The 26,562-nt window shown below is 47.1% G+C and overlaps 2 protein-coding genes across 2 annotated transcripts in view; one reads left to right on the top strand and one right to left on the bottom strand.

The window, feature by feature from the left end:
• Nucleotides 1–26,562, bottom strand: part of LOC135057085 (uncharacterized) — a 653,135-nt gene that overhangs the window by 194,327 nt on the left and 432,246 nt on the right.
• LOC135054560 (oocyte zinc finger protein XlCOF6-like) lies at nt 727–25,072 on the top strand. Its single transcript, XM_063957716.1, has 6 exons — nt 727–763; nt 4,921–5,094; nt 5,572–5,650; nt 5,770–5,867; nt 6,022–6,799; nt 23,753–25,072. The coding sequence occupies exons 3-6, from the start codon at nt 5,617–5,619 to the stop codon at nt 25,009–25,011; spliced, it is 2,169 nt and encodes a 722-aa protein (XP_063813786.1). The 5' UTR covers nt 727–763; nt 4,921–5,094; nt 5,572–5,616; the 3' UTR covers nt 25,012–25,072.

The raw sequence follows: 26,562 nt of genomic DNA, 5'->3' as shown, positions 1-26,562 counted from the left end.
AGGCTGCTCCTCCTGTATAATAATAACACCAGGACACCACAGGCTGCTCCCCCTGTATAATAATACCAGGACAACACAGGCTGATCCCCCTGTAAAAGAATAACAGGACACCACAGGCCGCTCACCCTGTATAATAATAACAGGACACCACAGGCTGCTCCGCTGTATTATAATATTACCAGGACACCACAGGCTGCTCCCCTTGTATAATAATAATAACAGGACACCACAAGCTGCTCCTCCTGTATAATAATAATAATACCAGGACACTACAGGCCGCTCCCCTGCATAATAACATAACACCACAGGCCGCTCCCCCTGTATAGTAAGACGCCATTACCTGATCTCAACGGACACTGGGAGGCTGCAGCAGCCGATAGAAACTCATTTCTTGTGTGTAGAACGCACAGCCCTGACGTAAGGTGGAACGCACAGGCCTGACGTAAGGTGGAACGCACAGGCCGGAAGTAGGGCCTGATTGGCACAGGCTGCTTCCTGGTGACTGGCACCTCCCCTCCTACACCCCGGCCACAGCACCGCCCTCTGTAATAATACAATTGTTACCATACATGTCCTCAGTGCAGGAGGCCGGCGGCCATTTTCTTGTAGACCAGTCCGGCAGCTGCAGCAGCAATAGGTTCCCTGGCCGTGTAGTGACGTCAGGAGCGGCGGCCATTTTCCCCTGGTCTGAGCTCCGCCTTCCTTCTATCATTCCCACAAGGCAGCAGGAGCAGATAGCAGCCATTGCTGTGTCTGGCAGCAGGTAATGTTATTATTATTATTATTATTATATAGGCTGAGCAGCTCTGGTGTCAGGTTTCTGTACTACAGGTGGAGCAGCCTCTGGTGCCTTGTTATAGTGCAGCTGGAGCAGCTTCTGGTACTGCGTTATCCCTGTACAGGTGGCTGACACTACAGGTGGAGCAGACCCCGCCGTTACCGTAATACAGGCGGCGCAGACCCCGCCATTACTATAATACAGGTGTCGCACCATAATACAGGTGTCGCAGACCTCACCATTACTGTAATATAGGTGGCGCAGACCCCACCGGTACGCCTATTGCTGGCAGCCGCCGGATCACTGACACTCTTCACACACAGCTGCGCTTCCCAGTCACCTTCAGTCACTTGTAACTTTTACTGGTCCCTCTCGGCACCACTCTCCCCACAGCACCAGTGACAGGATCCCTCCCAGCCCCACTCTCCCCACAGCACCAGTGACAGGATCCCTCCCAGCCCCACTCTCCCCACAGCACCAGTGACAGGATCCCTCCCAGCCCCACTCTCCCCACAGCACCAGTGACAGGATCCCTCCTTACCCCACTCTCCCCACAGTACCAGTGACAGGATCCCTCCCAGCCCCACTCTCCCCACAGCACCAGTGACAGGATCCCTCCCAGCCCCACTCTCCCCACAGCAGCAGTGACAGGATCCCTCCCAACCCCACTCTCACCACAGCACCAGTGACCGGATCCTTCCCAGCCCCACTCTCACCACAGCACCAGTGACCGGATCCTTCCCAGCCCCACTCTCACCACAGCACCAGTGACAGGATCCCTCCCAGCCCCACTCTCCCCACAGCACCAGTGACATGATAACTCCCAGCACCACTCTCACCACAGCACCAGTGACAGGATCCCTCCCAGCCCCACTCTTCCCACAACACCAGTGACAGGATCCCTCCCAGCCCCGCTCTCCCCACAGCACCAGTGACAGGATCCCTCCCAGCCCCGCTCTCCCCACAGCACCAGTGACAGGATCCCTCCCAGCCCCGCTCTCCCCACAGCACCAGTGACAGGATCACTCCCAGCCCGCTCTCACCACAGCACCAGTGACAGGATCACTCCCAGCCCCGCTCTCACCACAGCAGCAGTGACAGGATCACTCCCAGCCCCACTCTCACCACAACAAAAGTTACAATGTAAACTTAAACCTTATACATAGCACTACATCACTTGCATAACAGAGACTTTTTTTTTTTTAATCAAGAGTCAGGTTGTAAACCCCATCATATCGGGTCATGTTTCTGCCTGATTTTTAAAGGGCGGTGCCACTACTAGCGAGACACGGCGGTGCTTCTGCTAGCGAGACACGGCGGTGCTTCTGCTAGCGAGACACTGCGGTGCTTCTGCTAGCGAGACATGGCGGTGCTTCTGCTAGCGAGACACGGCGGTGCTTCTGCTAGCGAGACACGGCGGTGCTTCTGCTAGCGAGACACGGCGGTGCTTCTGCTAGCGAGACACGGCGGTGCTTCTGCTAGCGAGACACGGCGGTGCTTCTGCTAGCGAGACACGGCGGTGCTTCTGCTAGCGAGACACGGCAGTGCTTCTGCTAGCGAGACACGATGGTGCTTCTGCTAGCGAGACACTGCGTTGCTTCTGCTAGCGAGACACGGCGTTGCTTCTGCTAGCGATACACGGCGGTGCTTCTGCTAGCGAGACACGGCGGTGCTTCTGCTAGCGAGACACGACGGTGCTTCTGCTATCGAGACACGACGGTGCTTCTGCTATCGAGACACGGCGGTGCTTCTGCTAGCGAGACACGGCGGTGCTTCTGTTATCGAGACACGGCGGTGCTTCTGTTATCGAGACACGGCGGTGCTTCTGTTATCGAGACACGGCGGTGCTTCTGTTATCGAGACACGGCGGTGCTTCTGTTATCGAGACACGGCGGTGCTTCTGGTAGCGAGACACGACGGTGCTTCTGCTATCGAGACACGGCGGTGCTTCTGCTAGCGAGACACGACGGTGCTTCTGCTAGCGAGACACGGCGGTGCTTCTGCTAGCGAGACACGGCGGTGCTTCTGCTAGCGAGACACGGCGGTGCTTCTGCTAGCGAGACACGGCGGTGCTTCTGCTAGCGAGACACGGCAGTGCTTCTGCTAGCGAGACACGATGGTGCTTCTGCTAGCGAGACACTGCGTTGCTTCTGCTAGCGAGACACTGCGTTGCTTCTGCTAGCGAGACACGATGGTGCTTCCGCTAGCGAGACACTGCGGTGCTTCCGCTAGCGAGACACTGCGGTGCTTCTGCTAGCGAGACACGGTGGTGCTTCTGTTATCGAGACACGGCGGTGCTTCTGCTAGCGAGACGCGGCGGTGCTTCTGCTAGCGAGACGCGGCGGTGCTTCTGTTATCGAGACACGGCGGTGCTTCTGCTAGCGAGACACGGCGGTGCTTCTGCTAGCGAGACGCTGCGGTGCTTCTGCTAGCGAGACGCTGCGGTGCTTCTGCTAGCGAGACGCTGCGGTGCTTCTGCTAGCGAGACGCTGCGGTGCTTCTGCTAGCGAGACGCGGCGGTGCTTCTGCTAGCGAGACACTGCAGTGCTTCTGCTAGCGAGATGCTGTGGTGCTTCTGCTAGCGAGACGCGGCAGTGCTTCTGCTAGCGAGACGGCGGTGCTTCTGTTATCGAGACACGGCGGTGGTTCTGTTATCGAGACACGGCGGTGCTTCTGCTATAGAGACACGGCGGTGCTTCTGCTAGCGAGACACGGCGGTGCTTCTGCTAGCGAGACACTGCGTTGCTTCTGCTAGCGAGACACTGCGTTGCTTCTGCTAGCGAGACACTGCGTTGCTTCTGCTAGCGAGACACTGCGTTGCTTCTGCTAGCGAGACACGGCGGTGCTTCTGCTAGCGAGACACGATGGTGCTTCTGTTATCGAGACACGGCGGTGCTTCTGCTAGCGAGACACGATGGTGCTTCTGTTATCGAGACACGGCGGTGCTTCTGCTAGTGAGACACGGCGGTGCTTCTGTTATCGAGACACGGCGGTGCTTCTGCTAGCGAGACACGGCGGTGCTTCTGTTATCGAGACACGGCGGTGCTTCTGCTAGCGAGACGCGGCGGTGCTTCTGCTAGCGAGACACGGCGGTGCTTCTGCTAGCGAGACGCTGCGGTGCTTCTGCTAGCGAGACACGGCGGTGCTTCTGTTATCGAGACACGGCGGTGCTTCTGCTAGCGAGACACGGCGGTGCTTCTGTTATCGAGACACGGCGGTGCTTCTGCTAGCGAGACGCGGCGGTGCTTCTGCTAGCGAGACGCGGCGGTGCTTCTGCTAGCGAGACGCGGCGGTGCTTCTGCTAGCGAGACGCTGCGGTGCTTCTGCTAGCGAGACGCTGCGGTGCTTCTGCTAGCGAGACGCTGCGGTGCTTCTGCTAGCGAGACGCTGCGGTGCTTCTGCTAGCGAGACACGGCGGTGCTTCCGTTATCGAGACACGGCGGTGCTTCCGCTAGCGAGACACTGCGGTGCTTCCGCTAGCGAGACACGGCGGTGCTTCCGCTAGCGAGACACGGCGGTGCTTCTGCTAGCGAGACACGGCGGTGCTTCTGCTAGCGATACACGGCTGTGCTTCTGCTAGTGAGACACGGCGGTGCTTCTGTTATCGAGACACGGCGGTGCTTCTGTTATCGAGACACGGCGGTGCTTCTGTTATCGAGACACGGCGGTGCTTCTGCTAGCGAGACACGGCGGTGCTTCTGCTAGCGAGACACGGCGGTGCTTCTGCTAGCGAGACGCTGAGGTGCTTCTGCTAGCGAGACGCTGAGGTGCTTCTGCTAGCGAGACGCGGCGGTGCTTCTGCTAGCGAGACGCGGCGTTGCTTCTGCTATCGAGACGCGGCGTTGCTTCTGCTATCGAGACGCGGCGTTGCTTCTGCTATCGAGACGCGGCGTTGCTTCTGCTATCGAGACGCGGCGTTGCTTCTGCTATCGAGACGCGGCGTTGCTTCTGCTATCGAGACGCGGCGGTGCTTCTGCTATCGAGACGCGGCGGTGCTTCTGCTAGTGAGACGCGGCGGTGTTTCTGCTAGCGAGACGCGGCGGTGCTTCCCATAGGGCCTGATTCCTATTATGCACACTGTACTCAAACTAAATATATGATGAGTTTAATACAGCCTTTCATTGATGTCTCCCAATACACAGTGTTACACAGTAGTGAGGAAGACACTCAGCATCCTACCCCGTGTGTCGGGAGGACTGAGCAGGACTCAGAGTCCCATCACGGTGCCTCTACCTCACTCACTGATACATGGGAGACACAATGACCAGAAGATCCTAGAATTCACCAACAAGATCATTCAGCTGCTGACTGGAGAGGTGACTGCTGGGAATGGGGCATTATACACTAACACCAGGGGACGTGTCTGGGTGATGACTGGAGAGGTGACTGCTGGGAATGGGGCATTATACAGTAACACCAGGGGACGTGTCTGGGTGATGACTGGAGAGGTGACTGCTGGGAATGGGACATTATACAGTAACACCAGGGGACGTGTCTGGGTGATGACTGGAGAAGTGACTGCTGGGAATGGGACATTATACAGTAACACCAGGGGATGTGTCTGGGTGATGACTGGAGAGGTGACTGCTGGGAATGGGACATTATACAGTAACACCAGGGATGTGTCTGGGTGATGACTGGAGAGGTGACTGCTGGGAATGGGGCATTCTACAGTAACACCAGGGGATGTGTCTGGGTGGTGACTGCTGGGAATGGGACATTATACAGTAACACCAGGGGACGTGTCTGGGTGATGACTGTATCAGGATGTCACTGTCTATGTCTCCATGCAGGAGGGGGAGTATATAGAGGAACACAGGGGTCTGTACAAGGACGTGATGATGGAGAATCACCAGCCCCTCACATCACTGGGTAAGAGGAGACTGTCATGTATTGTACAGGGGAGAGCAGGTATGGGGTCCCCCTATATACACACATCACCTGATAATCACATATATACATTGTACTCAGTCACTGTGTGTCTCCTACAGATGGGCCCAGTAACAGAGATACCCCAGAGAGATGTCCCCGTCCTCTATATTCCCAGGATTGTACAGAGGAGAATCACAGGATCCCACAGGAGGATCAGGTAGGTGGGATTTAGGGTCTCACCAATATACCAAAGTCACTGTCACAGTATGATCTGTAGAGCAGCTGTGTATATTATACATTGACACTATACTGTGTTATCTCTCAATTTTATTTTATTCAAGTGCAAGTTTTTTGCTCTTTGGTTTACTTAGGGAGAAGGTCAGACTAATATTAAGGTAGAACCTATAGAGAGAGAAGAAGAGACGTATGTGACTGATATGAAGGTAGAAGATACAGAGGGAGAAGAAGAGACGTATGTGACTGATATGAAGGCAGAAGTTATAGAGGGAGAAGAAGAGACGTATGTGACTGATATGAAGGTAGAAGATATAGAGGGAGAAGAAGAGACATATGTGACTGATATGAAGACAGAAGATATAGAGGGAGAAGAGACGTATGTGACTGATATGAAGGCAGAAGATATAGAGGGAGAAGAAGAGACGTATGTGACTGATATGAAGGCAGAAGATATAGAGGGAGAAGAAGAGACGTATATGACTGATATGAAGGCAGAAGATATAGAGGGAGAAGAAGAGACGTATGTGATTGATATGAAGGCAGAAGATATAGAGGGAGAAGAAGACATATATGTGATTGATATGAAGGCAGAAGATATAGAGGGAGAAGAAGAGACGTATGTGACTGATATGAAGGCAGAAGTTATAGAGGGAGAAGAAGAGACGTATGTGACTGATATGAAGTTAGAAGATATAGAGGGAGAAGAAGAGACATATGTGACTGATATGAAGACAGAAGATATAGAGGGAGAAGAGACGTATGTGACTGATATGAAGGCAGAAGATATAGAGGGAGAAGAAGAGACGTATGTGACTGATATGAAGGCAGAAGATACAGAGGGAGAAGAAGAGATGTATGTGAGGGGTGATCAGCAGTGTAAGGAGGAGGAAATCCCAACAGATATCCGTACAGGTGAGTAATAAACACTAATTACAGAAAAGAGCCATAAATATAATGCTGTGTAATAGCATAGGTTTGTTTCTATATTCTGTATTGCCTAGCATGTTTTCTCTAACGTTCTAGTGGATACTTGGAATTGAAGATTACCTTGAGGTATAGATCGGGTCCACTGGAGCCTGTCACTTTAAGATATGAATTCTGTGTGCTATTTTAGTTTATTATTTTTAGGCAGCGCTGGTTGGCAACCAGTCTGCCTGCATCGTGGGACTTAGTGGGGGGGAACGACACAACTTCCTTAGAGTTAATTGTTCGTATCCCCGCTGACAGGACACTGAGGTGCTGATCTCATACCCCTCAGGTTTTAGCCCACGCCAGCATCATGCCGCCACCCTTAACAGATGCTGAAGACGCGGTGCGTTGAGTAGTACGCCGGGGTCCTGTTAGCGGGTCCCAGGTGCAAAATGGCGGCATAAAGGGACAGTGTTCACCCAGCTACGGGCTGAGGTGCCCACTGAGTACCCACACTGGCGATTTACCATAAAAGGGGTGCCACACTCATTTTTATTGTATTCTAAAGACGCGCCAGTATAAAATGGGGCCGCGCTCCATTACAGGGGGGACAGGCATCCCAGAGAGTGGGACCAGCGGCTCTGAGGCGCCATTTCCTGCGGCTGCTGTACAGGCTGCATGTGTAGACCTCTCCTCCACAGAACCCACTGTATCACCAACGATACTGGTACCAGGGGGTTATAGTGAAGGGCGGAATGCAGTATCAGCGGTTTAACCCCTGTGAGGTAAATGACATAATATATGTACCCGGCGGGGCGCTGATCTTACTGCGGTATCGTGTGCTGGTCCAATTCCTCTCTGTGTCACTCCATTCAGGGTTGTCCAGTATCAGTGTGCTGTCTCTATGATACTGCACTGTGTTTTCTATTTTCACTCTGTGGTTTCTGCAAAAGCATGTCACCTAATAACTCTGTGTGTACTGCATGCAAGGCTATGTTACTCCTTCCTCACAGGGGTCTCTAATGTGTACCCAGTGTTCACTACCCTCACAGGATAGTGATGTGCAGGAACCTGAGTGGATGGATTCCTTTAAAAATATGATTACTAACATAAATTCAGAGTTGGCCATGGCTAAACAAGAGAGAAACAGTCTATGGACACGTTTATGTTAACCACTACTGACCACAGACAGGCTCCCCAGCCCCCCCTGGTGGTCTCTCATAAACTTACTCTCCCACAGATATTGCAGTCTGACTCTGATTCTGAATTACCAGAATTAGATGAGGGTGCATTAGTGGAGGACGAGGGTAATTCCCTGTCCCCGGGAGTTGAGCCCCTAATTTTTGCTATTAGGGAGGTTCTCAATATTCCAGACAAGGAAGCAGAACCTACAGAGGAATTGCAGTTTCATGTTAAGCCTAAATCCTCTGCAACTTTCCCAGTCTCTAAGGAATTAAATTCGCTGGCAAAGGCAGCATGGTTAAATCCTGCTAAAAAATGTATCACTCCTAAACGAGTACTAAATACCTTCCCTTTTCCTATAGAGGATAGGAAGATCTGGGAAAAAACCCCAACAGCAGATACGTCTGTATCCAGGCTGTCACGTAAAATTGTTCTACCTGTACCCGGGGCTGTTTTTCTCAAAGACCCAGCTGATCACAAAATAGAGACCACTCTTATGTCTATTTATTCTGCGGCAGGTGTAGCCCAACGTCCTACCACAGTGTGCGGCTGGATTTCCAGAGCCATGTTCAAATGGTCTGATGTTATTTTAAAAGGATTGCATACACTAACTCAGGAGGAGATAGCTACATTACTACAGTGTATCCGAGATGCTGCAAACTTCATGAGTGAGGCTGTTAAGGAACTGTGTATAATTAATGGGCGTATCTCTGCTATGGCGGTATCTGCTCGCAGAGCTCTGTGGATGCCTTGTTTGGGGAAGAACTGAACAAGTGGATATCTCGGGCGACTGCAGGTAAATCTACATATCTGACGTTTGCTGCGCCACCTGCTAGACGTCCCTATCCTGGGCCCTCTCTGCAGTCCTTTCCTGTGGCCAGATTTAGAGGCAGAGCCAGAGGTGCCTCCAATGCTGCTAGTGGAACATGCGGCTGCTGGAACTTCGGACCAGGCCTCAGGATCCTCTTCCACAAAGCCCTCCGCATGACGGGTGGCCCCAGGAGCAAGGCGATTTTCAGGTAGGTGCTTGCATTCAACACTTCGCCCACATATGGGCAGAGTCCTGCCGGGATCCTTGGGTGTGGGATCTCGTATCCCAAGGGTATCGGCTGGAATTCCAGGAACTCCCTCCTCTCAGATTCTCCAGGTCAGACTTACCATCTTCACTTATAGCAAGGGATACCTTGCAAGAGGCAGTTTAAAAACAGTTTTCAACAGGAGTTATTGTTCCAATACCTCCTCCGCTCCACACAAAGGGGTTTTAGTCAAGCCTCTTTGTAGTCCTGAAACCGGATGGCTCTGTACAACCGATCCTGAACCTCAAATCCCTGAACCCTTATCTTCGAGTGTTCAAATTCAAGATTTAATCACTGAGGGCAGTGATAACAAGTCTGGAGGAGCGGGAGGTCCTCGTATCCCTGGATGTCAAGGATGCATACTTGCATATCCCACTTCCAGTTTCAGGCCTTACCCTATGGCCTCTCCACAGCCCCAAGGGTATTTACAAAGGTCATGACGGAGATGATGCTGCAATTGCGCATGATGTGTGTCAACATAATCCTGTACCTGGAACTACCGCAGAGAATTCCGTTCCTGGGAATGACCCCGGATACGATGTCTCAGAAGGTTTACCTTCCAATGGACAAGGCATTGACAATCCAGTCTGTGGTCCGCTTGGTATTAAAACCACGCAGGATCTCAATTCATTCTTGCATTCGCTTGCTGGGCAAGATGATAGCCTCTTACGAGGCAATACAATATGGCAGTTTTAATGCATGGCCATTCCAACTGGATCTGTTGGACAAATGGTCGGGCTTTCACATGCACATGCACCAGAGTATAACTCTGTCGTCGAAAGCAAGAATCTCCCTACTATGGTGGCTTCAAGTCTCCCATCTGGTGGAGGGTCGGAGTTTCAATATCCAGTCATGGACTCTATTAACAACAGATGCCAGCCTCTGGGGTTGGGGGGCTGTGACCCAAGGTACGCAGTTCCAGGGGAAATGGTCGTGTGAAGAATCCTCACTTCCAATCAACATCCTGGAACTCAGAGCAATATACAATGCTCTCCTGCAAGCCTCATACCTTCTTCGGAATCAGGCCATCCAGGTGCAGTCGGACAACGCCACGGCAGTGGCATACATCAATCAACAGGGAGGAACAAGAAGCAGGACTGCAATGCGAGATGTGTCAAGAATACTCCTCTGGGCGTAAGCCAACGCAAGGGCAATCTCAGCCATTAACATTCCCGGAGTGGGCAACTGGGAAGCAGACTACCTCAGCAGGCACGACCTCCATCCGAGGGAATGGGGCCTTCACCCTCGGGTGTTTCAACATCTGATTCACCGCTGTGGCTGTCCACAAATAGACCTGATGGCATCCCGTCTCAACAAGAAGCTCCATCGTTACTGCTCCAGAACCAGGGACCCAAAAGCAATAGCGGTAGATGCTCTGACGACCCAATGGACTTACCAGTTTGTGTACCTGCTTCCTCCTCTTCCTCTCATTCCAAGAGTTCTAAAAAGAATCAAAAAGGAAAGAGTTCAGGCAATTATGATTGCCCCAGATTGGCCTCGGCGGACCTGGTATGCGGACCTCCTGTTGTTGGTTCACGAGGAACCCTGGCCTCTGCCACTACACAGGGACCTTCTTCAAGAAGGACCGTTTGTCTATCCAGACTTACAGTGGCTACGTTTGACGGCTTGGAAGTTGAGAGGGAGATTTTAGCTAAAAAGGATCTCCCTTCCAAGGTTGTTCCCACTATGGTCCAGGCCCGTAAGGTGGTTACTACCAAGCATTACCACCTTATTTGGAAGAAATATGTTTCTTGGTGTGAAAGTAGGAAATATTCCCCTGTGGAATTTCGTCTGGGCCGATTTCTACTGTTCCTACAAGCAGGTGTGGATAAGGGCCTAAGATTAGGCTCCATTAAAGTTCAGATTTCGTCTCTCTCTCCATCTTCTTACAGAAACAACTGGCGGTACTTCCAGAAGTACAGACATTTGTAAAGGGGGTTATGCACATTCAACCTCCCTTTGTCCCTCCCACGGCTCGGTAGGACTTCAACGTGGTTTTGACCTTTCTCCAATCGGATTGGTTTGAACCCTTACATAGGGTAGACTTGAAATACCTAACGTGGAAGACGGTTATGTTACTAGCCTTGGCTTCTGCTCGACAGGATACGGTCGTTAGGTCAACGCAACTGAGGTCGACAGTCATTAGGTCGACCTGGTCATTAGGTCGACAGGTCAGAAGTCGACATGAGTTTGGCCAAGGATGACCTTCAGTTTGGTCAGGCGGTTTTGCATGGGTCTCAACACTTTTCCACCCGGTCTGGGATCTTTGGGATGTCCCCATGGTAATCTTCAATTCCCAGTATCCACTAGGACGTTAGAGAAAAGAGGAATTTAATATCTACCGGTAATTCCTTTTCTCGTAGTCCGTAGTGGATACTGCACGCCCGCCTCAGTGCTTTGTTTCCTGCTTACCTGGTTGTAAGTGTTCTTGGTTGGGTTTGCTGTTGCTTTCCCTGTTCCATGTTTGATTAGCGTTGCTATCCTTTATTATAGTTAGCGCTGCTTTCTTCTGTTACAGTTAGCGCTGCTATCTTGTTATTGTGTGTGCTGGTTTGTTACCTCACCGCTGGAACCTAAGTTCATTTCAGTCCGGCAAAGAATAATTATATTTGTCCCAATGTAGGTGCTTTTCCAAGCACTAGGTATCAAATGTGCAATTAAGCTGTATGATGCTAAAATGAAGAAATGCTTTTAGCAGTACACCGGTATGTATGCTCAATATCGTATATGTAATATACCACGCTCACCACCGTACAATAGTTGTTTTTTTATGAGTGAATTAGGTGAAAAACATGAATTTAACCCTATCCCAAATGATTTTAGTTGAAAAAATTATATATTTTTTTTAATTAAAAAAAATATATATTTTTCCCCGCAAACATCGAAATATCGATCGGGAACATCGCGATCATCGCGGCTTTCATTTTGAAAGCCAGGACAGCCTACAGGTATGCAGGGGGGTGCTGGGGTCAGCTGGGGAGGGTTCATTTACTCTCACCAGCAGCTGCCATTGTCTGCAGCTGCTGATGGGGGAGGGGGGGGGGGGGGGATCCTGCCGTGCTGACCTCTGGCAGCAGCAGCGGAGGGAAGTTTCTCTTTCCTGCCACTGCTAACACTCTGTATCTGACTGGTGGCATCCTGTGCGACCAGGTCAGACAGAGCACTTGCAGGCATGGTCGCTTCTGATGCCACCATGCCAGGCAAGTGGTTAAATCAAATTAATACCCCCGTTGCATGTGTTTTCAATTATCTTATAGACCCAATTTAAGTAAGCGCAGTGTGAACAAATTTCCAACTACAGTTCCCAGTATCTACTACGGACTACGAGAAAAGGAATTAGCGGTAGTTATTAAATTCCCCTTTTACTTTTTCAGGAAGCAGCGGATATCAACTTGTCTGAGCAGATTTGTCAGAGTATATCCTCCCCTAGGGGCAGCTTTGTTGGAGTGTACCCTCCCCTAGGGGCAGCTTTGTCGGAGTGTACCCTCCCCTAGGGGCAGCTTTGTCGGAGTGTACCCTCCCCTAGGGGCAGCTTTGTCGGAGTGTACCCTTCCCTAGGGGCAGCTTTGTCGGAGTGTACCCTCCCCTAGGGGCAGCTTTGTCGGAGTGTACCCTTCCCTAGGGGCAGCTTTGTCGGAGTGTACCCTCCCCTAGGGGCAGCTTTGTCGGAGTGTACCCTTCCCTAGGGGCAGCTTTGTTGGAGTGTACCCTCCCCTAGGGGCAGCTTTGTCGGAGTGTACCCTCCCCTGGGGGCAGATTTGGAACTTTCCCAAAGTAACCAGTGTCCCTAAGACATGATAGAGAAAGGAGAATCTTTGGCTCTCACCATTAGACCAGTATCTCTGAATCCACCTGTGGGACACTGCGTCTCCTCCCCTTAATCCCTATTGTGTTACACTCTTTCTTGTGCTGTTCTGTATTGAGTGTTCGGTTCAGGTCTCTTCTATGGGCTTTGTTAGTCATAATCTGTGGCCCAGATAATAGAGACGTGTAGTAGGAGGGAGACAGTAGTGAGCTGTGTTTAGTTTACAGAAGTGCCTACTCCAGCATCGTGCCCACTATACCCCATGATTACCAGTGTCCCCCAGTTAAGCTGTACCTTTGCTATATCTCATGGATACTGTTCATGTTTCTGTAACTCGCACTTTTAGAGTGCATCTTGCGTCTTTTCACACTGTGCATCTTCGTCGCGCCTAAACTGGACACTACATTACAGGGACTGGGTCGGGGGTGGTGTATTCACTTATATGGCACTGCGCAGAGGTGTCCAATGTACAGTAAGGGAGTGCTGACCGGAACTGAATACAAAATGGGCACCGAAAAAGATCTGGTCTGCCTGGAGGGACCTAACTTGCCGGTACCCTGCACGTCTGCGTCTGATTGGATGATGTATTAGACACACCCATTTATACAAATACAGTTACACTACTGCAGTTGTGTTCTGAAAGCTCTCATGTTACACAAAGCCTCATACTCTGTTGTGGAGTGCCGCCTATATGTGTATTGGGGACTCAGTTAATTTCCAGACTGTGTGGATCCCCACTGAGTTATACCCCGTACCCTGTAACACACATGTAATTCCCGCTGTATGTGTAGCACAGGTTACATGCCCGTTACTGAGTTATATGTGTACCCTGTAATATGCACATGTAATCCCCGCTGTATGTGTAGCACAGGTTACATGCCCGTTACTGAGTTATATGTGTACCCTGTAATATACATATGTAATCCCCGCTGTATGTGTAGCACAGGTTATACGTTCATTACTGAGTTATATGTGTACCCTGTAACACACATGTAATTCCCGCTGTATGTGTAGCACAGGTTACATGCCCGTTACTGAGTTATATGTGTACCCTGTAATATACATATGTAATCCCCGCTGTATGTGTAGCACAGGTTACATGCCCGTTACTGAGTTATATGTGTACCCTGTAATATACATATGTAATCCCCGCTGTATGTGTAGCACAGGTTACATGCCCGTTACTGAGTTATATGTGTACCCTGTAATATACATATGTAATCCCCGCTGTATGTGTAGCACAGGTTATACGTTCATTACTGAGTTATATGTGTACCCTGTAACACACATGTAATCCCCACTGTATGTGTAGCACAGGTTATACGTTCATTACTGAGTTATATGTGTACCCTGTAACACACATGTAATCCCCACTGTATGTGTAGCACAGGTTATACGTTCATTACTGAGTTATATGTGTACCCTGTAACACACATGTAATCCCCACTGTATGTGTAGCACAGGTTACATGTTCTTTATATGTGTACCCTGTAATATACATATATAATCCCCGCTGTATGTGTAGCACATGTTACATGTCCGTTACTGAGTTATATGTGTACCCTGTAATATACACATGTAATCCCTGCTGTATGTGTAGCACAGGTTACACGTCCGTTACTGAGTTATATGTGTACCCTGTAATATACACATGTGAATCCCGCTGTATGTGTAGCACAAGTTACATGTTCGTTACTGAGTTATATGTGTACCCTGTAACACACACATGTAATCCCCTCTGTATGTGTAGCACAGGTTACTCGTTCGTTACTGAGTTATATGTGTACCCTGTAATATACACATGTAATCCCTGCTGTATGTGTAGCACAGTTTACACATCCGTTACTGAGTTATAAGTGTACCCTGTAACACACACATGAAATCCCCACTGTATGTGTAGCACAGGTTACACGTCCGTTACTGAGTTATAAGTGTACCCTGTAACACACACATGTAATCCCCGCTGTATGTGTAGCACAGGTTACACGTCCGTTACTGAGTTATACGCCGTACCCTGTAACCCACACATGTAATCCCCGCTGTATGTGTAGCACAGGTTACACGTCCGTTACTGAGTTATATGTGTACCCTGTAACACACACATGTAATCCCCTCTGTATGTGTAGCACAGGTTACTCGTTCGTTACTGAGTTATATGTGTACCCTGTAATATACACATGTAATCCCCGCTGTATGTGTAGCACAAGTTACACGTTCGTTACTGAGTTATATGTGTACCCTGTAATATACACATGTAATCCCCGCTGTATGTGTAGCACAGGTTACACGTTCGTTACTGAGTTATATGTGTACTCTGTAACACACATGTAATCCCCGCTGTATGTGTAGCACAGGTTACATGCCCGGTTTAGCACAGGTTACACGTCCGTTACTGAGTTATACGCCATACCCTGTAATATACACATGTAATCCCCGCTGTATGTGTAGCACAGGTTACACATCCGTTACTGAATTATAAGTGTACCCTGTAACACACACATGTAATCCCCGCTGTATGTGTAGCACAGGTTACACGTCCGTTATTGAGTTATATGTATACCCTGTAATATACACATGTGAATCCCGCTGTATGTATAGCACAGGTTACATGTTCGTTACTGAGTTATATGTGTAACCTGTAATATACTCATGTAATCCCTGCTGTATGTGTAGCACAGGTTACACGTCTGTTACTGAGTTATACGACGTACCCTGTAATATACACATGTAATCCCCGCTGTATGTGTAGCACAGGTTACACGTCTGTTACTGAGTTATACGACGTACCCTGTAATATACACATGTGAATCCCGCTGTATGTGTAGCACAGGTTACACGTTCGTTACTGAGTTATATGTGTACCCTGTAACACACACATGTAATCCCCTCTGTATGTGTAGCACAGTTTACTTGTTCGTTACTGAGTTATATGTGTACCCTGTAATATACACATGTAATCCCTGCTGTATGTGTAGCACAGGTTACACATCCGTTACTGAGTTATACGCCGTACCCAGTAATATACACATTTGAATCCCGCTGTATATGTAGCACAGGTTACACGTCCGTTACTGAGTTATACGCCGTACCCTGTAACCCACACATGTAATCCCCGCTGTATGTATAGCACAGGTTACACGTCCGTTACTGAGTTATATGTGTACCCTGTAATATACACATGTAATCCCCACTGTATGTGTAGCACAGGTTACTCGTTCGTTACTGAGTTATATGTGTACCCTGTAATATACACATGTAATCCCCGCTGTATGTGTAGCACAAGTTACACGTTCGTTACTGAGTTATATGTGTATCCTGTAACACACATGTAATCCCCGCTGTATGTGTAGCACAGGTTACACGTTCGTTACTGAGTTATATGTGTACTCTGTAACACACATGTAATCCCCGCTGTATGTGTAGCACAGGTTACATGCCCGGTTTAGCACAGGTTACACGTCCGTTACTGAGTTATACGCCGTACCCTGTAATATACACATGTAATCCCCGCTGTATGTGTAGCACAGGTTACACATCCGTTACTGAGTTATATGTGTACCCTGTAACACACACATGTAATCCCCGCTGTATGTGTAGCACAGGTTACACGTCCGTTACTGAGTTATATGTATACCCTGTAATATACACATGTGAATCCCGCTGTATGTATAGCACAGGTTACACGTTCGTTACTGAGTTATATGTGTACCCTGTAATATACACATGTAATACCTGCTGTATGTGTAGCACAGGTTACACGTCCGTTACTGAGTTATACGCCGTACCCTGTAATATACACATGTGAATCCCGCTGTATGTGTAGCACAGGTTACACGTTCGTTACTGAGTTATATGTGTACCCTGTAACACACACATGTGATCCCCACTGTATGTGTAGCACAGGTTACACGTTCGTTACTGAATTATAAGTGTATCCTGTAACACACACATGTGATCCCCACTGTATGTGTAGCACAGGTTACACGTTCGTTACTGAGTTATATGTGTACCCTGTAACACACACATGTAATCCCCTCTGTATGTGTAGCACAGGTTACTTGTTCGTTACTGAGTTATACGCCGTACCCTGTAATATACACATGTGAATCCCGCTGTATGTGTAGCACAGGTTACACGTTCGTTACTGAGTTATATGTGTACCCTGTAACACACACATGTAATCCCCTCTGTATGTGTAGCACAGGTTACTTGTTCGTTACTGAGTTATATGTGTACCCTGTAATATACACATGTAATCCCTGCTGTATGTGTAGCACAGGTTACACGTCCGTTACTGAGTTATACGCCGTACCCTGTAATATACACATTTGAATCCCGCTGTATATGTAGCACAGGTTACACGTCCGTTACTGAGTTATACGCCGCACCCTGCAACCCACACATGTAATCCCCGCTGTATGTATAGCACAGGTTACACGTCCGTTACTGAGTTATATGTGTAACCTGTAATATACACATGTAATCCCCACTGTATGTGTAGCACAGGTTACTCGTTCGTTACTGAGTTATATGTGTACCCTGTAATATACACATGTAATCCCCGCTGTATGTGTAGCACAGGTTACTCGTTCGTTACTGAGTTATATGTGTACCCTGTAATATACACATGTAATCCCCACTGTATGTGTAGCACAGGTTACACGTTCGTTACTGAGTTATATGTGTACCCTGTAACACACATGTAATCCCCGCTGTATGTGTAGCACAGGTTACACGTCCGTTACTGAGTTATACGCCGTACCCTGTAACACGCACACATGTAATCCCCGCTGTATGTGTAGCACAGGTTACACGTTCGTTACTGAGTTATATGTGTACCCTGTAACACACATGTAATCCCCGCTGTATGTGTAGCACAGATTACACGTCCGTTCCTGAGTTATACGCCGTACCCTGTAATATACACATGTAATCCCCGCTGTATGTGTAGCACAGGTTACACGTTCGTTACTGAGTTATATGTGTACCCTGTAATATACACATGTGATCCCCACTGTATGTGTAGCACAGGTTACACATCCGTTACTGAGTTATATGTGTACCCTGTAATATACACATGTAATCCCCACTGTATGTGTAGCACAGGTTACACGTTCGTTACTGAATTATAAGTGTACCCTGTAACACACACATGTAATCCCCGCTGTATGTGTAGCACAGGTTACACGTTCGTTACTGAGTTATACGCCGTACCCTGTAACCCACACATGTAATCCCCGCTGTATGTATAGCACAGGTTACACGTTCGTTACTGAATTATAATTGTACCCTGTACCACAGACATGTAATCCCCACTGTATGTGTAGCACAGGTTACACGTCCGTTACTGAGTTATACGCCGTACCCTGTAACACGCACACATGTAATCCCCGCTGTATGTGTAGCACAGGTTACACGTTCGTTACTGAGTTATATGTGTACCCTGTAACACACATGTAATCCCCGCTATATGTGTAGCACAGGTTACATGTCCGTTACTGAGTTATATGTGTACCCTGTAACACACATGTAATTTCCGCTGTATGTGTAGCACAGATTACACGTCCGTTCCTGAGTTATACGCCGTACCCTGTAATATACACATGTAATCCCCGCTGTATGTGTAGCACAGGTTACACGTTCGTTACTGAGTTATATGTGTACCCTGTAATATACACATGTGATACCCACTGTATGTGTAGCACAGATTGCACGTCCGTTACTGAGTTATACGCCGTACCCTGTAACACACATTTAATCCCTGCTGTATGTGTAGCACAGGTTACACGTTCGTTACTGAGTTATATGTGTACCCTGTAATATACACATGTGATCCCCACTGTATGTGTAGCACAGGTTACACATCCGTTACTGAGTTATATGTGTACCCTGTAATATACACATGTAATCCCCACTGTATGTGTAGCACAGGTTACACGTTCGTTACTGAATTATAAGTGTACCCTGTAACACACACATGTAATCCCCGCTGTATGTGTAGCACAGGTTACACGTTCGTTACTGAATTATAATTGTACCCTGTACCACAGACATGTAATCCCCACTGTATGTGTAGCACAGGTTACACGTTCGTTACTGAGTTATACGCCGTACCCTGTAACCCACACATGTAATCCCCGCTGTATGTGTAGCACAGGTTACACGTTCGTTACTGAGTTATACGCCGTACCCTGTAACCCACACATGTAATCCCCGCTGTATGTGTAGCACAGGTTACACGTTCGTTACTGAGTTATACGCCGTACCCTGTAACCCACACATGTAATCCCCGCTGTATGTGTAGCACAGGTTACACGTCCGTTACTGAGTTATATGTGTACCCTGTAACACGCACATGTAATCCCCGCTGTATGTGTAGCACAGGTTACACGTTCGTTACTGAGTTACAAGTGTACCCTGTAACACACACATGTAATCCCCACTGTATGTGTAGCACTGGTTACACGTTCGTTACTGAGTTACAAGTGTACCCTGTAACACACACATGTAATCTCCGCTGTATCTGTAGCACAGGTTACACGTCCGTTACTGAGTTATATGTGTATCCTGTAATATACACATGTAATCCCCGCTGTATGTGTAACACAAGTTACACGTCCGTTACTGAGTTATATGTGTACCCTGTAATATACACATGTAATCCCCGCTGTATGTGTAGCACAAGTTACATGTCCGTTACTGAGTTATATGTGTACCCTGTAATATACACATGTAATCCCTGCTGTATGTGTAGCACAAGTTACACGTCCGTTACTGAGTTATATGTGTACCCTGTAATATACACATGTAATCCCCGCTGTATGTGTAGCACAGGTTACACGTTCGTTACTGAGTTATCTGTGACCCTGTAACGCATATATGTAATCCCCGCTGTATGTGTAGCACAGGTTACACGTCCGTTACTGAGTTATATGTGTACCCTGTAACACACACATATAATCCCCGCTGTATGTGTAGCACAGGTTACCCGTCCGTTACTGAGTTATACGCCGTACCCTGTAACACACATGTAATCCCCGCTGTATGTGTAGCACAGATTACATGTCTGTTACTGAGTTATACGCCGTACCCTGTAACACACACATGTAATCCCCGCTGTATGTGTAGCACAGATTACACGTCCGTTACTGAGTTATACGCCGTACCCTGTAACACACATTTGATCCCTGCTTTATGTGTAGCACAGGTTACACGTCTGTTACTGAGTTATAAGTGTACCCTGTAACACACACATGTAATCCCCACTGAATCCGTAGCACAGGTTGCACGTTCGTTACTGAGTTATATGTGTACACAGTAACACACATGTAATCCCCGCTGTATGTGTAGCACAGGTTACATGCCCGGTTTAGCACAGGTTACACGTCCGTTACTGAGTTATACGCCGTACCCTGTAACACACATTTAATCCCTGCTATATGTGTAGCACAGGTTACACGTCTGTTACTGAGTTATACGCCGTACCCTGTAATATACACATGTGATCCCCGCTGTATGTGTAGCACAGATTACACGTCCGTTACTGAGTTATATGCCGTACCCTGTAACACACATTTAATTCCTTCTGTATGTGTAGCACAGGTTAAACTTTCGTTACTGAGTTTTATGTGTACCCTGTAATATACACATGTGATCCCCACTGTATGTGTAGCACAGGTTACACGTTCGTTACTGAGTTATATGTGTACCCTGTAACACACACATGTAATCCCCACTGTATGTGTAGCACAGGTTACACGTTCGTTACTGAGTTATATGTGTACCCTGTAATATACACATGTAATCCCCTCTGCAGAGAGAAATAGATTTGGGTGTGGTGTGTTCAATCTGCAATATAAATTGCAGTGTAAAAATAAAGCAGCCAGTATTTACCCTGCACAGAAACAAAATAACCCACCCAAATCTAACTCTCTCTGCAAAAGTTATATCTGCCTGTAATATACATATGTGATCCCCGCTGTATGTGTAGCACAGGTTACACGTTCGTTACTGAGTTATATGTGTACCCTGTAATATACACATGTTATCCCCGCTGTATGTGTAGCACAGGTTACATGTCCGTTACTGAGTTATATGTGTACCCTGTAACACACACATGTAATCCCCGCTGTATGTGTAGCACAGGTTACATGTCCGTTACTGAGTTATATGTGTACCCTGTAACACACACATGTAATCCCCGCTGTATGTGTAGCACAGGTTACACGTCCGCTACTGAGTTATATGTGTACCCTGTAACACACACATGTAATCCATGCTGTATGTGTAGCACAGGTTACACGTTCGTTACTGAGTTATATGTGTACCCTGTAATATACACATGTAATCCCCTCTGTATGTGTAGCACAGGTTACATGTCCGTTACTGAGTTATATGTGTACCCTGTAACACACATATGTAATCCCCGCTATATGTGTAGCACAGGTTACATGTCCGTTACTGAGTTATATGTATACCCTGTAATATACACATGTAATCCCCACTGTATGTGTAGCACAGGTTACACGTCCGTTACTGAGTTATACGCCGTACCCTGTTACAAACACATGTAATCCCCGCTGTATGTGTAGCACAGGTTACATGTCCGTTACTGAGTTATATGTATACCCTGTAATATACACATGTAATCCCCGCTGTATGTGTAGCACAGGTTACACGTCCGTTACTGAGTTAGGCGCCGTACCCTGTAATATACACATGTGATCCCCGCTGTATGTGTAGCACAGGTTACACGTTCGTTACTGAGTTATATGTGACCCTGTAACGCACACATGTAATCCCCGCTGTATGTGTAGCACAGGTTACATGTCCGTTACTGTGTTATATGTGTACCCTGTAATATACACATGTGATCCCCGCTGTATTTGTAGCACAGGTTACACGTTCGTTACTGAGTTATATGTATACCCTGTAACACGCACATTTAATCCCCGCTGTATGTGTAGCACAGGTTACACGTTCGTTACTGAGTTATATGTGACCCTGTAACACACACATGTAATCCCCGCTGTATGTGTAGCATAGGTTACACGTTCGTTACTGAGTTATATGTGACCCTGTAACACGCACATGTAATCCCTGCTGTATGTGTAGCACAGGTTACATGTTCGTTACTGAGTTATATGTGTACCCTGTAACACGCAAATGTAATCCCCGCTGTATGTGTAGCACAGGTTACATGTCCGTTACTGAGTTATACGCCGTACCCTGTAACACACACATGTAATCCCCTCTGTATGTGTAGCACAGGTTACACGTCCGTTACTGAGTTAGGCGCCGTACCCTGTAATATACACATGTAATCCCCGCTGTACGTGTAGCACAGGTTACATGTCCGTTACTGAGTTATACGCCGTACCCTGTAACACACATGTAATCCCCGCTGTACGTGTAGCACAGGTTACACGTCCGTTACTGAGTTATGGGGGTAATTCCAAGTTGAACGCAGCAGGACATTTTTTAGCATTTGGGCAAAACCATGTGCACTGCAGGTGGGGCAGATATAACATGTGCAGAGAGAAATAGATTTGGGTGTGGTGTGTTCAATCTGCAATATAAATTGCAGTGTAAAAATAAAGCAGCCAGTATTTACCCTGCACAGAAACAAAATAACCCACCCAAATCTAACTCTCTCTGCAAAAGTTATATCTGCCTGTAATATACATATGTGATCCCCGCTGTATGTGTAGCACAGGTTACACGTTCGTTACTGAGTTATATGTGTACCCTGTAATATACACATGTTATCCCCGCTGTATGTGTAGCACAGGTTACATGTCCGTTACTGAGTTATATGTGTACCCTGTAACACACACATGTAATCCCCGCTGTATGTGTAGCACAGGTTACATGTCCGTTACTGAGTTATATGTGTACCCTGTAACACACACATGTAATCCCCGCTGTATGTGTAGCACAGGTTACACGTCCGCTACTGAGTTATATGTGTACCCTGTAACACACACATGTAATCCATGCTGTATGTGTAGCACAGGTTACACGTTCGTTACTGAGTTATATGTGTACCCTGTAATATACACATGTAATCCCCTCTGTATGTGTAGCACAGGTTACATGTCCGTTACTGAGTTATATGTGTACCCTGTAACACACATATGTAATCCCCGCTGTATGTGTAGCACAGGTTACACGTCCGCTACTGAGTTATATGTGTACCCTGTAACACACACATGTAATCCATGCTGTATGTGTAGCACAGGTTACACGTTCGTTACTGAGTTATATGTGTACCCTGTAACACACACATGTAATCCCCGCTGTATGTGTAGCACAGGTTACTCGTTCGTTACTGAGTTATATGTGTACCCTGTAACACGCACATGTAATCCCTGCTGTATATGTAGCACAGGTTACACATCCGTTACTGAGTTATATGTGTACCCTGTAACACACACATGTAATCCCCGCTGTATGTGTAGCACAGGTTACACGTTCGTTACTGAGTTATATGTGTACCCTGTAATATACACATGTAATCCCCTCTGTATGTGTAGCACAGGTTACATGTCCGTTACTGAGTTATATGTGTACCCTGTAATATACACATGTAATCCCCTCTGTACGTGTAGCACAGGTTACATGTCCGTTACTGAGTTATATGTGTACCCTGTAATATACACATGTAATCACCGCTGTACGTGTAGCACAGGTTACACGTTCGTTACTGAGTTATATGTGTACCCTGTAATATACACATGTAATCCCCTCCGTTACTGAGTTATACACTGTACCTTGTAACAGCTTGAATTTACCCATTTGATGGTAATTTGTGAATTTCTTACCATAATTTTTATAGGAAAAGGTAATCTATTTATATGGATATAATGGTTACATTTATTTTATTCCCTGCAGATGGAGGTAACAGCAGGAAGATCTCGGAAGAATGTCTCATGTTATCTCAAGACTTTAAAATAGAAGATGACATCAGACTGGATTCTCCAGGAGGAAACCCGTTTACCCCAAATCTACCTCTAGCATGTCGCAGTACAGATATGTCATCTCAACCCTCTGACCATGAGCAATGTTCTCCTGATTGCTCAGATACTGTTACACATAGTACAGCTTTTACAGTAGCCACAAGGTGTCCGTGTACTATGGATGGCAGTTTTTTTACACAGGAAACAAATCTTATTACTAATCAGCCAACTAAGGCTAGTGAAAAAACATTTTCGTGTTCTGAGTGTGGGAAATGTTTTACATATAAATCACATCTTGTTAGACATGAGAGATGTCACACAGGAGAGAAGCCATTTCCATGTTCTGAGTGTGGGAAATGTTTTACACAGAAATCAGATCTTGTAACACATCAGAGACACCACACAGGTGAGCGACCATTTGCATGCTCCGAGTGTGGGAAAAGTTTTGCTAATAAATCCATTCTTCTTACACATCAGATATGTCACACAGGTGAGAAACCGTTTGCATGTTCAGAGTGTGGGAAATGTTTTACACGCAAATCACATCTTCTTATACATGAGAAAAGACACACAGGTGAGAAGCCGTTTCCATGCTCTGAGTGTGGGAAATGGTTTACAAATAAATCACAGCTTGTTACACATCAGAGAATTCACACAGGTAGGAAACCATTTCCATGCTCTGAGTGTGAGAAATGTTTTGAATACAAGTCACTTCTTGTTATACATCAGAGGCGTCACACAGGTGAGAAGCCGTTTCCATGTTCTTATTGTGGGAAATGTTTTACACAGAAATCAGATCTTGTTACACATCAGAGACAACACACAGGGGAGAGACCCTTTGCATGCAGTGAGTGTGGGAAATGTTTTGCTAATAAATCAGTTCTTGTTACACATCAGAGAAGTCACACAGGCGAGAAGCCATTTGCATGCTTTGAGTGTGGGAAATGTTTTACACAGAAACCAGATCTTACTACACACCAGAGACATCACACAGGTGAGAAGCCATTTGCATGCTCTGAGTGTGGGAAATGTTTCCCCAAAAGATCATATCTTAATAAACATCAGAGATGTCACACAGGTGAGAGGCCATTTCCATGCTTTGAGTGTGGGAAATGTTTTACAGATAAATCAGCTCTTGTTAGACATCAGAGAACTCATACAGGGAAGGAGAAATCTTCTGATTTATGGAAATGATTAAAGTCACATTTTGTTAAATAATTATTTATGAAAATATATCCATGTCAAACTTTGTAATATAAAGGTATTTTCTCACATTTTATTAAACATAGTATTTTTGTGGACAGTCTTTTATTTCCGAAAAGAAGATTTATGGTAGACTTACCATTGTTAACTCTCTTTCTGCGAGGTACATTATGTTTTACAGGGAAAACATTGGGGTGTAGAGATGGATCTTGATCCTAAGGCTCCAGCAGTCTAAAGCTTTAGCTGTCCCAGATGCATAGGAGCCTCCTCTATAACCCCGCCTCCAGGCACTGAGAGCTCAGTTTCATTAATCAGTCCAATGCAGGAGCAGGCAAGAGAGATAGCAGCTGTTAGTCACATAGAACCACATTCTCGCGACAGGAGAAGGTACCAGCAGCTAATGCCATACAACCCAAAGAAACTAAGTGCGTCAGGGTGGGCGCCCTGTGTAACCTAATGTACCTTACAGAAAGAGAGTTAACAATGGTAAGTCTACTATAACTCTCCATTTCTGCAGCAGGTTTCATTGGTTTCCACAGGGAATACATCGGGAATGTCCTAAAGCAGTTCCCCAATGGAGGGGACGCGCCTTAGTGAATGTGAGAATCCGGCTTCTAAAGGAAGCATCCTGGGAGGCGAAGGTGTAAAAGGCATAGAACTTAAAAAACGTGTTCACAGATGACCATGTAGCCACCTTGCACAATTGTTCTGGGGATGCGCCACAGCGGGCCACCCAAGAAGGTCCAACAGACTGAGTAGAATGGGCTTTAATAGCAGCAGGAGCTGGGAGTTCAGCCTGTGCATAAGCTTGTGCAATCACCATTCTAATCCATCTGCAAAAAGGTTTGCTTATTCGTAGGCCAGCCATGTTTGTGGAAACCAAACAGTGCAAAAAGGGCATCTGACCTCATGATAAAGGCAGTCCTCTCCACAAAGACATGAAGAGCCATTACCACATCCAAAGAACGTTCTTTGGAAGACAAGTACAAAGAGATAAATGCCGGGACCACAATCTCTTGGTTAAGGTGAAAAGATGACACCACCTTAGGCAAATAACCTGGTCGAGTTTGTAGAACTGCCTAGTCACGGTGAAATATCACAAAGGGTGGACGACAGGACAAAGCGCAGAAGTCCGACACCCATCTTGCAGAGGTAATAGCCAGTAAGAACAGGACTTTGGCCGTGAGCCATTTAAGGTCAACCAATTCAAGAGGTTCAAATGGAGACTCTTGCAGAGCATGTAGTACAACAGACAGATCTCATGTAGCCACAGGAGGAACAGAGGAAGGCTGAATCCGTAGGAAACCGAGTGAAAGTATGAATGTCAGGTATAGAAGCAATTTTTCTCTGAAACCATAGTGGCAGGGCAGATATGTGAACCTTGAGGGCGGCCAGATGAAAGCCTAAGTCCAGGCCTCTTTGAAGAAAAGCTAGAATTCTGGAAGTTCTGAATCTATAGGCATCGCAATTCTTATCAGCACACCAAGTGAAGTAAGAATTCCAAGCCATGAAATAAATCTGGTCAGAGGCCGGTTTGCGTGT

The sequence above is a fragment of the Pseudophryne corroboree genome, chromosome 3 (assembly GCF_028390025.1).
Source record: "Pseudophryne corroboree isolate aPseCor3 chromosome 3, aPseCor3.hap2, whole genome shotgun sequence".
NCBI lineage: Eukaryota > Metazoa > Chordata > Amphibia > Anura > Myobatrachidae > Pseudophryne > Pseudophryne corroboree.
This window is presented reverse-complemented; position numbering and strand designations above follow the sequence as displayed.

Bases quoted from the DNA above. Each gene is read 5' to 3' on its own strand.
- LOC135054560 (XM_063957716.1), top strand. From the start codon at position 5,617: ATGATGGAGAATCACCAGCCCCTCACATCACTGG. The intron at 5,651-5,769 runs GTAAGAGGAGAC...TGTCTCCTACAG, and splicing joins CCAGCCCCTCACATCACTGG to ATGGGCCCAGTAACAGAGAT. The intron at 6,800-23,752 runs GTGAGTAATAAA...TATTCCCTGCAG, and splicing joins CCCAACAGATATCCGTACAG to ATGGAGGTAACAGCAGGAAG.